General features: G+C 42.9%; 1 protein-coding gene across 2 annotated transcripts in view; it reads right to left on the reverse strand.

The window, feature by feature from the left end:
- Positions 1-291: 291 nt before the first annotated feature.
- sesn1 (sestrin 1) overlaps positions 292-14,875 on the reverse strand; it is a 29,828-nt gene continuing 15,244 nt past the window's right edge. The window contains exons 1-10 of one of the 2 annotated variants that reach the window (XM_046874278.1): positions 4,345-4,592; positions 3,412-3,477; positions 3,132-3,329; positions 2,853-3,035; positions 2,546-2,776; positions 2,317-2,464; positions 2,126-2,238; positions 1,847-2,037; positions 1,618-1,762; positions 292-1,531 (exon numbers count right to left, since the gene is read on the reverse strand). In XM_046874278.1, the coding sequence (XP_046730234.1) occupies positions 1,445-1,531; positions 1,618-1,762; positions 1,847-2,037; positions 2,126-2,238; positions 2,317-2,464; positions 2,546-2,776; positions 2,853-3,035; positions 3,132-3,329; positions 3,412-3,477; positions 4,345-4,446 (1,464 nt within the window). In that variant the 5' untranslated portion in view covers positions 4,447-4,592 and the 3' untranslated portion in view covers positions 292-1,444. Of the gene's footprint in view, positions 1,532-1,617; positions 1,763-1,846; positions 2,038-2,125; positions 2,239-2,316; positions 2,465-2,545; positions 2,777-2,852; positions 3,036-3,131; positions 3,330-3,411; positions 3,478-4,344; positions 4,593-14,875 lie in introns of those variants that run through there. The other variant, XM_046874277.1, reaches the window with a different exon arrangement.

A 14,875-nucleotide genomic window follows, 5' to 3' on the forward strand; every position in this document is an offset into this window, starting at 1 on the left:
TTACACAATAATTATTAATTATTCCTTTTTTTTTTCTTTTAGAAATAATCACAGAATCTGTAGTCCTTAAAACATTCACACGTTTATTAAAAAAAAAAAAAACCAACAACTTGAAATTCTTGGCGAAAAAAAAAAAAACCACAAGCAGCGTTTCGATCATCGCTGCAGGTCAAGTATCATCATTAATCATCATCATCATCGACCAGACGATATGATCCTGCTGGCCGAAGAGCACTTCTGAGGAGATAAACACCAAAGGAGGTATTTCTCTTTATTACACTGACAAAGAAAGATTTTTTGTCTTTTTTTATTTTTAATATGATGACCATGTGACTGAGGGGGAAAAGGGAAGACAGGTAAAGGTGAAGGGGTTAAAGAGAGGGATGATGGGGTAAGGAAGGATGGAAGGAAGCGCATCACATCATCAACAGGAAGACTGGTTTATATTGTTGATAATCCATCGATCTGAGTGAAGCCAGGAAATGGTCACTATTCAAACCCCCCTCCCCCCAGGGGAAAAAAAAAATGAAAAAAAAAAAAATTTACTGAACACCGGCTACATTATAGCTGAAGCAACTTTTTTTTATTTTTTTTTATATATCATAAAAAGTGCTTGTTGATATTTTTTCGGCCTGAAATACCAAAAAAAGAGAGGCTATGATACGATTTATATATAATATATAATTTTTTATGTATATTTTATATAAAACACATCGGTAACTAGAGACAAAGTGGTAGTTTACAGTAAACCAAAAACAATGGGCTCAGACAGCTAATTCTTTTCAATCACTTCCTATCACACACACACACACACACACACACACACACACACACTTCTACACACACATTTTTATCCCTCTCTCGCTCTTTATCACACGTCCTACACGTTAGCTTATGAAATTGGCAATGATTCGGGTGTTTTTTGTTTTTTTTTCTCTCTCGAACGAGAAAAGCAGCATTCAACAAACAGCACTTCAGAGCTTTCAGATCTCCGGTGCTTCACGTTTTTTCCCCTTCTAATTCATTTTTTTTTTAAACCACACAGCTGCACAAATGCTCTTCTTTCAAAAAAAAAAAAAGAAAAAAAAGAAAAAGTAGAAAGGCATGATTAGTGCATTCTGCTTGCACCGATACTGGAGTTGGAGTCGTGCGGTTGTCCTGTCGTCTACAAATAAAAAAGAAATGATTTGAGGAGCATCTTCCATCATCTGGATGCATTTTAAAATACTAGCGAGGTCTCGCCTCTGAGAGGGAAAAAAAAGCTCAGTCTGTCTCAGTCTCAGGTTTATCCCATGAAACAGCTCCCTCTGCTGGTAAACCGAGTGAGCGCATGTGCTCAGATTTTTTTTTTATCCCGTACAAAGGCGATTTCTTCACTTCTGGTCGTTATTTTTTTTTTTATCTATATAAAAATCCAACAGAGTGAAATTATATAAGAGACACTTCATGTCATATAGCGCGTGATGGCTCTCAGAGCGTAGAGCAGTTCAGCCTGCATGCGCGCTTCCATAAGAAGCAAATTGACGTGGACCTGCAAGAGAAACAAGAAAAAAAAACGTTTCAGCAAAAGTTATCAAAAGCGCGAGACTGAACAAGGTCGCAGAATCGGGTTCGAACCTTCTCAGAGTGCTGGAACTGCCTCCAGAAGCTCTCGTACATCCTCTTGGTGGTCTTCTCCGGGCTACACACCATGGTCTTGATGTAGACTTTAAAGCTGCTGTCCAGCAGCTCGTTGATCTCACCGTAATCGTAATCGTCATACCTGAGGATAAAGATGAAGGTTAGTTTAAAGAAACGCATTCGGGAAAAAAAAAGTGTAACGACTTTGGATTCTCAGAGGACCCACCTGATCCCGAACATGCAGTGAATGTAGTTCCAGATGGCGCGCCGGAGCATGGACGTGTCGACACCCTGGTGCGTGGCCATCGTGTTGTACGTGAGATTGAAGGCGATCTGGAACTTCTCGTCCAGCAGCTGGCCGACGTCCGGGTACAGCCGGTTCACCAAGGAGAAGCCGTGATCCTCCCAGCTGTAGTCCTGACAACCAGATTGAGCTCTGAGATCAGTCCTTCCATCCATCTCATTAAACTAATACAATCGGACTGAAAGGTGCACCGGTTTTTACCTGCACTCTGAAGGTCGGGACGTGTTCTCCTCTCCTGGAGAAGTCCTGGTAGCCGTAACTGGGGTCCTCGAAATGGCGGGAGACGTCCCTGGACGGAACACACTCCTCATCTCCTGCGGGGCGAATCGCGACACGGTTCTAATTGCGGTTCTTATTATTTTCGTACCTGCGATCAATGTAGTAATTCGTACCTGATGTGGAGACGAGCATGCTCTCCTTCTTCTCCCTCTCGAACCGCGTGGCCATCTCCTCCTGACTGGCCTCCTCTTCATCACGACACTCCTGCAGCTGCTTCATCCTCTCCATCAGCACTTCTACCTCACCCAACTCCTCCATCTCCTTCACACACACACATCCCAAAGTTCAGACTAACGCAAGAGCATCTGGCTCACGAGGAGAACCTGAAGTTCTAGCGCTTACCTGCTGGCTTCCGAGTGTATCCTCTAGAGCGCTGTTGCCGTTGGCGATGTCGCACACGCAGTAGCCGCTGAGCGAGGGCGGTCTGAACGTGTGTCCTCCTTCGGCGTGGATGTCGGGCGTGATCCCGCAGCCGAACGTGAACGAGGCCAGGGAGTGGTAGTGTGTGAGCAGGACCACGGCGTGGATCAGCTCGGCTAAGGACCAGCTGTGCTCCTCGGCCTTCAGCAGGTTCTGATCCATCAACAACAGCGATTAATTTCACACCCGCAGCGACGCCGGGAAAATCCACACGCTAAACCTTGCCTACCTTGATGTGCGTCTCCGTGAGCAGCCACGGCCGGTGAGCCAGGATCTTGTTGAGTTCTCCCAGGGCTCGGAGCTTCTGCGGCGCCCCCTTCAGGCCGTTCAGCCACTTGGGGTCTCCTCCAACCTGCAGGAAATCGTTCACGTGCAGATTGACCAGGTATGAACACTGATGTCTGGCGGCGGCCTGCGGAACATCGGGGGGACAAAAAAAACTTGTTCAGACACGTTTGTCTAATTTCTCACTCTGAAATCAAACATCTCATGAAGATCTCCACCTTACCATTATGCCTAAGTAGTGCCTGTAGTGGTGGGACAAGGGTCCGTCCATCTGAAGCAGGTAATGCTGAGTCTTCTGGAAGCAGTCCAGGTAATGAGGATGGAAGCCCATCACCAGGCAGATGTTATCAAGCCGGCCGAGTGAAAACGCGTCCTCGAATATCGTTTGCGTCCTGGTGTCCACTTTGCTGATTTGAAGGATCTGCAAAAAAAAAAAAAAACATTGACATGAGCTGGAACGAGGACCGATCGGAGAATCTCGACGTGAGGAGAACGAGTCTAACCTCTTTCTCCGGGATGAATCTGCTCGGTCCGTTTCCCAGGGGTCTCGGGATCCGCACTCCCAAATCCTGTAGAAAACAGAAAACAACAAGATGACGATTTTCTCAGGTTAGAACAAGTCACCATCCATCTGGAGGTTCTGACTGCACTTCACTATTACTGTCTCACAAACTTCATGATTGAGAGGGTGGAGGGATGATGGGAAATTAGACCAATTAAATTAAAAAGAAAAAAGAGAGACAAAAACAAAAAACAAAAACAACAAAAATAGACAAAATAAATAAATAAAAACAAATGATCAAATTTAACCTCAAACAGGTTTATACCTTTTATATATCACTCACACACACACACCTCATGTACCAGCCGAAACAAGCCAATTAATCCTAATTAATTAATCAATTATATACGCGTGTACAGATAGACAGATAGATAGAATGCAGCAGTGCAATGTAAAAACTGCAATGTGAAATGTATCCCAGGGATAATAAATTGAAGGGGAGACGGGCGATGTTTTTTTTGTCCTTTTATTGTTACAGCACTATAAGTGAGTGAATGAATGACACGTCGATCAGCGTCTCTGATAAAAGCAGAACAAAGTCCCTTTTTCTTGTTCGATTTGCAGAGAGAGAGAGAGAGAGAGAGAGAGAGAGAGAGAGAGAGAGAGAGAGAGAGAGAGAGAGAGAGAGCCCAAGCCGAGGCAGTGGAAGAAAAGAAAAAAAGAAGGGAGAAAAAGAGAAGTGGTGCACTGCAGAGAGAGAGAGAGAAAGAGGGAGAGGGGGGGAGAAAGAGAGAAATAGAGTGAGAGAGTGAGAGAGTGAGAGAGAGAGAGAGAGAGAGAGAGAGCTGTGCAGGAAAAACTTCTCGCGACCCCTCAAGTTGTCCGAGTGCAACCAAAATGGGACAAAAAACCCCAATTTCTTTCTCCTTCTTACCTTCCTGCTAAGTCTTTCGCAGTGTGTGCAGATCTTACACAAAGCTGTCATGGTCAGAGGAGTGTTTTTCACAGGCTCGTTATCTGCAGACGCGTGTCTCATCGTGTCCCTGGTTTCAGATCAGACTTTTTGTTCCTCCAGACATTGGCTCTTGAAAGGGTTTTGTCTTTTTATTTGTTTTGGTTTTGTTTTCTTCCCCAGCCAGCTGTTCAGAGCTCCAGAGCAGAAGCAGAATACCCGACTCTCATCTGGCCCTGCGGAGCTAAATAAGAAGGCGTGTTGGAGCGACACGCCGCTCCGCCAATCGCGTTACGAAAACAACATCCCACCGTCCAATGAGCGTCGACGTGGGCGGGGTTTCGGGTGTGAACATGTCGGGGGAGCTGACCGACATGATCAAAAAAAGCAAACAAAAAAAATCTTTTTGTTGCAGCACGTCTCAAAGATCAAAAAGCGTTTCGATTTATTTATAGATTTATTTGATTTTAATATTTATTTAATTAGTTTTTTATTAGAAAAATTGAACCAAGAAATCAAATAAAACGGAGTAAAGAAATACCAAAATAATTTGTTTTGGCACACAAAAGAAAAAAAAAACTACTCTGAATTGACTTGGTATCGATCGCAGGAAATGCACAAAATCTTTGCTGTTTGCTGCGACATGATGTCATACCTTCAGCCCGAACTGAAAAACAAGTCCAGATCGATTCCCCCTGCACTCCTTTTCTGCTTTTCTTTCCCTCCGTCTCTCCGTCCAGAGATAAAGTCTATCGATGTGATTGGATTATTTTCTGGAAATTATGCACCCTCCCCTCCTCCACCACCCCCGTCTCTTCAAACAGGACAGAAATGGAAGCCATTCTTTCGAAGGTATTGATCAACGCTCCTCCGATCGATATGGACTTTGTGAGTTCCTCTTATCAGGAGCGAACAAACCTGCTCGTCTCCAAGGTCCAAGGAACTTCTTAGTTACGCAACTTTTTTTATATGTAAGATCGGATCGAAAAGTTTGGTGGATCAGTTTTCTTGAATCGGATCAAATGGACAGAGACGGAGATCTGAACCGATTTTAATGGAGCGTGATTTGTGAAGATACATGATGTGAGCTTTTGCATACTGGACGTTCTTCCACTGTCACACAGCACGAGTGATGGAGAGTCTAGTTAGCATGTTCATTGTTTTTGTGGGTCCCCCCCCATCCTCACACACACACACACACACACACACACACACACACACACACACACACACACTTTCACAAGGGGGTTGGAGGAGGGAAACAAGCCTCTCATGAAGACAAGCCCTCAAACCAATACGAGATACCAGGCAACGGTTCTCCTGAACTGTGTGTGTGTGTGTGAGAGAACTTTTTATCAGGTGAAATCTTTGGCCTGTGGCTTCACTTATGGAATTCAAATCCTCTACAAAATGCAAACGTGAAAGACGGAAAGGTCGCCCTCCGAGCGCTTTCATCCCGACGCAATCAAAGCCTCCAGGTGTGAATTAATCTCGTCACGTCTCGTCAAACGTCTCGCAACCGTTTTTTTAGTGCTCGTCCCGAACGAGAAAACAGGGGAGGAAGAGGAGGCAACAGCTACTTAACCACAGAACTTCGGATGTTCAACAAGTGGTAGAAAGAAAAGAAGAAGAAGAAAAAAAAGTGCCCTGCCTTCGCCCTGCTCAGAACCAGTTCTAACCTGACCTATCACAGAGCCGAGCGAGAGAAAAAAAAACAGACTGAGGGAGAAATAGAAAAGCAGCAATGACATAAGCCTAGCAACAGGGAGTCAGCCAATCACAGGCCAGAACAACAGTTTCAGGGTCCAATCTGGTTTTTTTTTGCCTCTCACTCCCCCACTCTGTTTAAGTTCCTCTACCAGGAGGGAAAAAAAAAGAAAGAAAGAAAGAAAAAAAAGACAAACTCCATTCTGCAGCTGTGTGACTACAAGTGTGTATAGTCTCCATGAAGGAGCGCTAAGGCTTTGTGTGTGTGTGTGTGTGTGTTTTTTTAGTTGTGTGTGCTGAGAAGGCAAAAGAAGTGGTGGTGAACTTTAGACTATATGGTGTGACAATATAAAAATTAAGAAAAGGGAAAAAAAAGAGGAAGAGAGAAAAAACAAGGATCTCTTGTTCTCTCTCTCGCTCTCTCATGCTATTTCTGTCCCTTTCTTACTCTTTTATTCCCTTCCTTTTTCCTCTCAACGCTTTTCAAATAAACACACTGTATTGTAACGCCAAAAGTATTGGGACGCCGACTTTTCCACCTATACGAGCTTCTTCTCCAAACAAACACGACTCAAAAACACGACCACACAAAGTGCACCAAGCTCCCTGAAGATCTGATTTCCATGGAATGGATGTGTGTGGAAGATCTTTAGTGGCCTGCTCTAGAACTCAAACACTATTGGGATGAATTGGGACTCCACCTCGTTTCTCTTCACCTCCATCAGTCGGTTTCGCAGTTGCTTCAGAATTCCATCATTTGATGGAGTTTGTTCATTCGCGGTTATTGTAATCATAAGTTTGTGGACACCTGACCATAGGGTTGCTATGTGCTTCTTTTTAAACATCTCATTCCACATTGAGTCTCCATTTCTCTTTCAAGAGATAGAAAGAAAGAGGGAAACAAAGAAAGAGGGAAAAGTCAAAGAAAAAAAGAGGAAAAAAAGAAAGAAAATGGAAAAACTACAAAAAAGGAAAAGGAGAAAGAAAGAATACAGAGTAAAAAGAGAGAGAGAAAAAAAATAAAGAAAAAGTTAAAGAAAGAAAGAAGAAAATGAAAAAGAGAGAAGAATGAAAGAAATGAAAAAAGGGAAAGAAAATGAAAAAAGATTAAAGAAGAAAGAAAGAAATTTTGAGTCACAATTCATGAAATTTTCTGCTTTTCATTTATTTACCTCTTGGATTTATGGGTGCAGAAGGTTTGGAGGAAACCTTGAGAACCAGGAGGAAACCCACATGGACCCATAAAGAATGTGAAGTTCTGTATTGTGGAAAAGGTGGAGGCCTAAGGAACGATGCGTGTTCGGGGAAGCCAAAGTTCCCGTGGATGTTATTTTAAAAGGCAGAACTCACAGCTGTTGCAATACATGAACAACGCAGCGGGTATACACACACACACACACACACACACACACACACAATACAGCATCCAGTAATATGGGAGAAAGCAAAGAAAAAAAAGCGCCTTCCTCTGCTATCTTTAGTGCTTAAACCTTGACAGCATGGGATTGCTCAACAATAGCCCCCCCAGCCGCCCCCCCAGCCAACCCCCCACACACACACACCATGTTGGAGCAACCTTTCTAACATGTATGTGCATTATGTAATACGCTGTAGGTGTTGCTCAGGATAATCTTGAAAGACACTCAGAAATAGGAACCAGTTCTCATAAGATTGCTAGCAGCTAATTTGATCGTAGGCTAATTTGTGGTTTTGTTTATGCTAGCTCTGGAACACACAGTCGCTGTGAAGTTGAAGCGGGACAGAAAGTTCCGAACTAAAATAAATAAGTCAGTAAATAAATAAATGTTTTCTTTTGGTAGTAAATTTACTACAAGAACTGTTCTCTCCGGTCGGTCTGATGATCAGATTTTAATTGGAGGGAAGTTCAGGTGTGTGTTTTTTTGAGAGGAAGGAAAATTGTAGAGAGAGAGAGAGAGAGAGAGAGAGAGAAAGAAAGAGAGAGAAAGAGAGAAAGAAAGAAGGGAAGAATTAAGAAAGAAGAGAGGAAAGAAAATGAGAAAGAAAAATGGAAGAAAAGAAAGCAAGAAATAAAAGAAAGAAACAACACGGATAGAAGGAGAATAAAAAGGAAAGAACGAAAATGGAAAAACAGAACGAAAGGAAAGGAAAAGAAAAAGGAGAAGAGAAATAATACAAAGAGTAAAAAGAGCAAGAGAGAAAAAGGAAAGAATAAAAGAAAATGGAAAAAGATAAAGAAGAAAGAAAGGAAAGCAAGAATTAAGAAAAAAGAAAAGGAAAAAAAGAAAAAGAGAAAGGAAAAATGGAAGAAAAGAACACAAAAAAAAAAGAGTAGGAAAAGAGAAAGAAAGAATGATGCCTGATGATGGGTTCACAACTCTATAGCAGGCCACTCAAGATCTTCCACACATATCCAACCCATGGAGAGCAGATCTTTTTGGAGCTGGAACAGTTTTGGCTCCGCCCCCTTAGTTTTATGCCTTTTCATACAATTGTGCCTCCAACTTTGTGGGAACAGTTTAAAGAATATCCACGTACATCTGGGTGGGCAAAAAGGGGGTCGTTCCAATACTTTTGGACATGCCGTGTATATTTGTGTAGATCCTCACTCTCAGCTCTCATCGATATTGTGGCACGTTGAATTGTGTGCTTAGCATCTCAAGATCTTCCACACAAATCCGACTAATGGAAAGCAGGTCTGCATAGAGCTGGAACAGGTTGAGTTGAACAGAAGGGAAAATTTTATCCTTCTCAAGTCTGAAGAAGAGCCACATATGGGTGAAAAGTCGGGTGTCCCAATACTTTTGGTAATGTTATGTGTATACATTTACATCATGGGGCTTGAGGGTAAACTGTAGCAGTAATATTTACCGGGGAAAAAAAACACAAAAGTACGGGGTGTTTGAATAAGCGAGATACGAAGGGGGCGGAGCTAAAGGGGTACATTTACGCCACTTTGTGTCTGTTGCTTTGAACCTGTGCGTCAGGGGCCGGACTCCGAATATACTCACCGTCGCGAGCGTGTTTGTCTAGCGGTTAATTAATAACCGACCCGTAACCCGTCAAACCCAAAAGAGCAGTGGAGGGGCGGGGGAGCAAAAAAAAAAATAAATAGTTTATTTATTTATTTATTTGATCATCATTTGAAATTTTTTTTTCAGTTCTTTAGCAGTACGGTGCGAAGAACGACTTTTATGTAGCGGGCAGAGGTGAGGTGTGCGAAACGCTTTCACGAGAAAAAAAAGAAATGCTGAGGTGGCGGAGTTCAGCAGTGTGACGTCGCAGGTACACACGCCAAAAGTATCGGGACACCAATGTGGTCTGGTGCCGTTTCACTCCCCCCCCCCCCCTTTTGAGGGCCAGCTCATGTGACAGAGCAGCAGGAGAGATATCGAATGTAAATTGAAGAAAAAAAATAATAATAATGTGATTTAATAAAATTTCATAAAACTTATTATATATATTTAGTTATTAGTAGATGCACTTTACTTTAATTATTTAGAAAGCAACCAATAAATTGTGAGCAATATTTTCTATGTAGATTGTTTCTCGAGCGCGTTCTCTCAGCAACACTGCTGTCCAGAGGCGTCACATACAATACAGATTAACATGGCAGAGGTAGAGCTGCAATTTCCTGGAGACAGAACTGGTAAAGAAAGTCTGTAGTAAATTGATGAGTCGCTTTCTGTCTGAACCGAAGAAATAGAAGATACACTTTTCCACAGTTAGACTCCAGTTAATGTTTCAGAGTGTAGGAGGCACCAGAGCTCATTCGCAAGTGTCCGAATACTTTTGGCATTTCAGGGATGTTGTTTTTTGTTTTGTTTTGATAAATATACAGACTTTTCTATAATTCTGTTTTTGCTTTGGGGAAACATGCCAAATATCCTCCCCTCTCTTTGTCACTTATCAATGTATTTATCTATTCATCCATCCATCTATCCTTGTCAGGGCAAATGGAAAAAAGAAAGACAAGAAGAGAAACAGGTTCTGCAGGCTTTCAGCTTCTGCGCTGAATAAAACGCAAGAGGAAGAAATAAACAACGTGTGGCAAAACAACTGCAGGAACAATATTACACATACATCACGTATTTACATTCAAATACTATGTTTTCATTGTAGTTACACACACACACACACACACACACACACACACACACACACACACACACACACACACACACACACACAGACTTGTGTTTTGCTAAAGCTAAATAAAGAGCAAACATTGAACACACATTTATCCAAATTTACATTTTGATAGACAGACAGACAGACTAACTAACTGCTAGCCAGACAGACAGACAGACAGACAGACAGACAGACAGACAGATAGATAGACAGACAGACAGACTAACTGCTAGCCAGACAGCCAGCCAGCCAGATAGATAGATAGACAGACAGACTAACTGCTAGCCAGCCAGACTTACTGACTGACTGCTAGCCAGACAGCCAGGTGGATAGATAGATAGACATACAGATTAACTGCCAGCCAGCCAGCCAGCTAGATAGACAGACAGACAGAGATTAACTGCTAGCCAGACAGACAGACAGATAGATAGACATACAGATTAACTGCCAGCCAGCCAGCTAGATAGATAGACAGACAGACAGACAGACAGACAGACAGACAGACAGAGATTAACTGCTAGCCAGACAGACAGACAGATAGATAGACAGACAGACTAACTGTCAGCCAGCCAGCCAGCCAGTCAGATAGATAGATAGATAGATAGATAGATAGATAGATAGATAGATAGATAGATAGATAGACAGATAGATAGATAGATAGACAGACAGACAGTTAGATAGATAGATAGATTAACTGCTAGCCAGACAGACAGACAGCTAGATAGATAGACAGACTAACTGCTAGCCAGACAGACAGACAGTCAGATAGATAGATAGATAGATAGACAGTCAGATAGATAGATAGATAGATAGATAGATAGATAGATAGATAGATAAACTGTATTCTGTATAATATGTTGTAGAAGTTGTAATATGGATCAATTGAATGTGATTTTAAACATCACTGATACACTGATTAAACAACAGGTGATCTGTTTCATTTATGTTTTGTATCGCAGTGTCATTGTCCCCGTCCTTGTCCCCATCCCTCCACTTGAACCCTGAGTGTGTTCTATAACCTTTGTTTCACGGGTCAAGGTCTTTAACTATCTAAAGTCGACTCTCCTGTGGGACTACAAGAGGAAACAGTCAGACAATGAAGCTTCTGAACTCTCACACACACTCGCACACAAACACACACTTCGCCACAACCTGCCCAGTCAAAAAGCCATGTTCACACATTCACACACCCACAACCCACACAATAAACACACACACACACACACACACACACACACACACACACACACACACACACACACACACACACACACACACACACACACACATTAAGCACCAGCTGAAAACACAGTAGAAGGCGGCCATCCAGTCTGGACAACTGGAGGAACAGATGGTCATTTCTCTTCAGGTCAGACTCTGGAGTCCCTGGAGGGTTTTCATGAACAAACACTAGTCCATGGCAACGCATTTTAGCCCTCAGTTACTTTTCTAAGCCTGAGCACCTCCGCAGAACGATCGGATCAGAAAACAGACGACTAGAGTCGAGCGGGACTCAGAAAACGCTCTTATCAGACGTCTGATCCGCGCAGCAGAACCCTGAATCCGTTAAAAAGCCTGAGCTTGCAGAAGGGCGAATTATAAGCATGTACCATATGCTAGACCTCCGGGGCGGGGGTTCTCTTGGCAGAACAGAACATTATTTCTTACTCAAATGTATAATTAAATAATGTATTTTATTCCTGTGCGAAACAGTCACATCACCAGCATCTTTTGCGTTTCTTTTCACCAAGAAAAAGTGTGATTTGGGGATCAGCTGCACTTATAAAGATCTGTGAGCCACTGCTAGAAAAAATAGAAAGTTTCATTTCCTGTTTACAAGCTATGGGGTTAAGAGTGTTAGTGTGTGTGTGTGTGTGTGTGTGTGTGGTCAAATAAAGGGAGAAAAATAAGGTTTATACCTCCTCACATACCACAGCCTTATACACGTGACCTTAATCGTGTTTCGCTAAAATCTAGGAACAAGAAATGTACCATACTGCCAAAAGTATTTGGACACCAAAGTCCTCATGCTTGAATGAAATCTCAGAAATCTCCACAAGATCTTGAGGAACGTCTTCTCAGAAGAGTGGAGCTCATTATAAGAGCAAACGGAGACAGACAGACAGACAGACAGACAGACAGACAGACAGGCAGACGCCTGAACAAAATCTGCACACACCAAGCTTAAGTTTAGGTGTCCACAAACTTTTGGCAGAATGAATATAGGAACTGTGTATATTTTATTTACGTGTTTTGTACAGCGCACGTTTTAAAACATTCAGGACGCGATTCTTTTCTTCCTCGCTCATGTTCGAGTATCAGCCCCTATTTTTTTCCCTCCGTCTATTCTTTCGTCGTTCTTTCTAAGAAAAAGGGATGGTGCGCTGTGTTTTTGGCCGCCCGTGCACACTCTTGCCTCTCCTCGGCACATTTTTGCGTAGTCGTGTGCAGGGAGGAATGTTCAGCGGTCTTCAGGGGAAACTGGTTGGATGTTGTGTTCTTGTGGAAGTGTGTGTAGGGTTGTGGATTGTCTGGTTGATGCACAACATGTGTGTAAATAATATGAGAGATGCCTGGTGATGGGAGGGGGGTTGAATGAATACGATGTTCTTTATAAGTTTGTCCCTGATGAACGATGGCTGATGTGGCAAGGAAAAACTCCCCGAGATGCATAAGGAAGAATCCTGGAGAGGAACCAGACTCAAGAGGGAACCTCATCCTCATCTGGGTCTGTCTATTTATTACAGAGAAATGATGTTGAGGTGCAGTGATGGAGATCAGATGTAAACTGTAGTCCTGAGTCAGTGTAGCAGACTGTTGATATTAACTACAGTCCAAATCCAAATCCTCAAAGCTCCTGTGTTACTCTGTAATCTCATGGATCTCCAGGCTGTTTATGAGAAACATCCCCAGCTGCAGAGTCGAAGAGAAGATCATCCAGAGGCGGATCGGGACGAAGTGGGCAGATCCGAGGAGAGGAGCAGAAACAGTTATCACTGGAACCTCTGGAGATAGTCCAGCATCTAATAGTCTGAAGATAAGACAATCTGCCAGTCTGCCAGTCTAATAATCTGACAGTCCGAGGGTCTGATAGTTCAACAGTCTGATAGTCTAATATTCCGACAGTCCGAATGTCTGATAGTTTGATAGTCTAATAGTCTGACAGTCCGACAGTCTGATAGTTCAACAGTCTGATAGTCTGAAAGCCTGACAATCTAATAGTCAGACAGTCTAATACTCTTATAGTCTGAAAGTCTGATAGTCTAATACTTTTACAGTCTGACAGTCTCAGTCTGATAGTCAGAGAATCTGATAGTGAGGAAGTCTGATAGTCTGATGGTTGTGCTAATGCTTGTAATTAGGTTACTGAAACACATTCAGGGTCTCAGTCATGTCATGTGCGCGTTTTTTTTTTCTTCTTAATTGTTCACGGAAAAAAAACCCTGCAAGCCGTAACTACACCTGATGCAGGATTTACTTTTCACACAAAGTGAAACCTGCAAACACATACTGTATGACATCATTTTGTGTGTGTGAGTGTGTGTGTGTATATGCAAAGCACTTGAAAAGCAAAGTCAAGTCTACAAAATCCATTAGACACACTGAAGGAAGGAAGGAAGGAGGTAAGGAAGAGGTGTGGACGGCCCTGCAGCATCAGAACAGGAAATCCAAAGGGGAAAATGCGACATGCACACGCAGCAGCAGCAGCAGCAGCAGCAGCAGCTGGCATCATGACATCATCACACCAGCTGCCAGGTTTCGGGTTCGGGTGACACCCTGAACACCCAGGACATCACGTCCTGTCCTGTCTCCTGATTTGCTTTCTTCTGACCACAACATTGGTGCAGTCAGGCTTGATGTATGGCCAAAAATATTGGTACCCAACATCTCCACCCACACGTGTTTTTTTCTCTCAAACATGGAGGCGCACAACTGTATCGGACATCTTTGGATGCTTTAGCATGAAATGTTCCCTTCACTTGACCCAAAACCAGCAGGTTTCCAGCAGGATACAAAGTGCACCGAGCCAGCTCCATGAAGATCTGGACGTGCGTGGAAGATCTTGAGTGGTCTGCCATAGAACTCAAACCCTGATGGTATGAATTATAACATCACTCCAGATCTCCTCACCTCTTCCTTACCTACATCGGTACCTGACACAAATCTCCATAGAATCTAGTGGAACATCTTCCCAGAAGAATGGAGCTCATTAGAAGAGCAAATGTGAAATGGGGTGTTCAGAAAGATGCACATAGCAAGCTTTTGATCAAGTGTCCATAAACTTTTGCATGTGTGTGTGTGTGTGTGTGTGCGTGTAATAGACATGCATGCAGTTTCTAAAAAAAAACCACACACTCTCGTACAGGGTCCGCTCGGCTCAACACGTTCCTGCACATCCAAAATTGCCTGTGTGTCTGTGTGTGTGTGTGTGTGTGTGTGTGTGTGTTTGTTTCAGAGCAAATGTACTGGAATATCTGACTAGTAAATATGCAGACTTGAAGTCCTCACAAGGATTGTATGCATGTGTGTTGTGTGTGTGTATGTGCATTTCTGTGTGTGTGTGTGTGTGCGCACGTATATGGATTGCAGAAGAGCAGTAATTATTAAAGTTTTCCTTGAAAAACACCTCCACCCTTTTTTCAGGCCACAGGCGATATGTGTGTGTGTGTGTGTGTGTGTTCTTTGCTGGTGTGTT

The sequence above is a fragment of the Silurus meridionalis genome, chromosome 18 (assembly GCF_014805685.1).
Source record: "Silurus meridionalis isolate SWU-2019-XX chromosome 18, ASM1480568v1, whole genome shotgun sequence".
Classification (NCBI taxonomy): Eukaryota; Metazoa; Chordata; class Actinopteri; order Siluriformes; family Siluridae; genus Silurus; species Silurus meridionalis.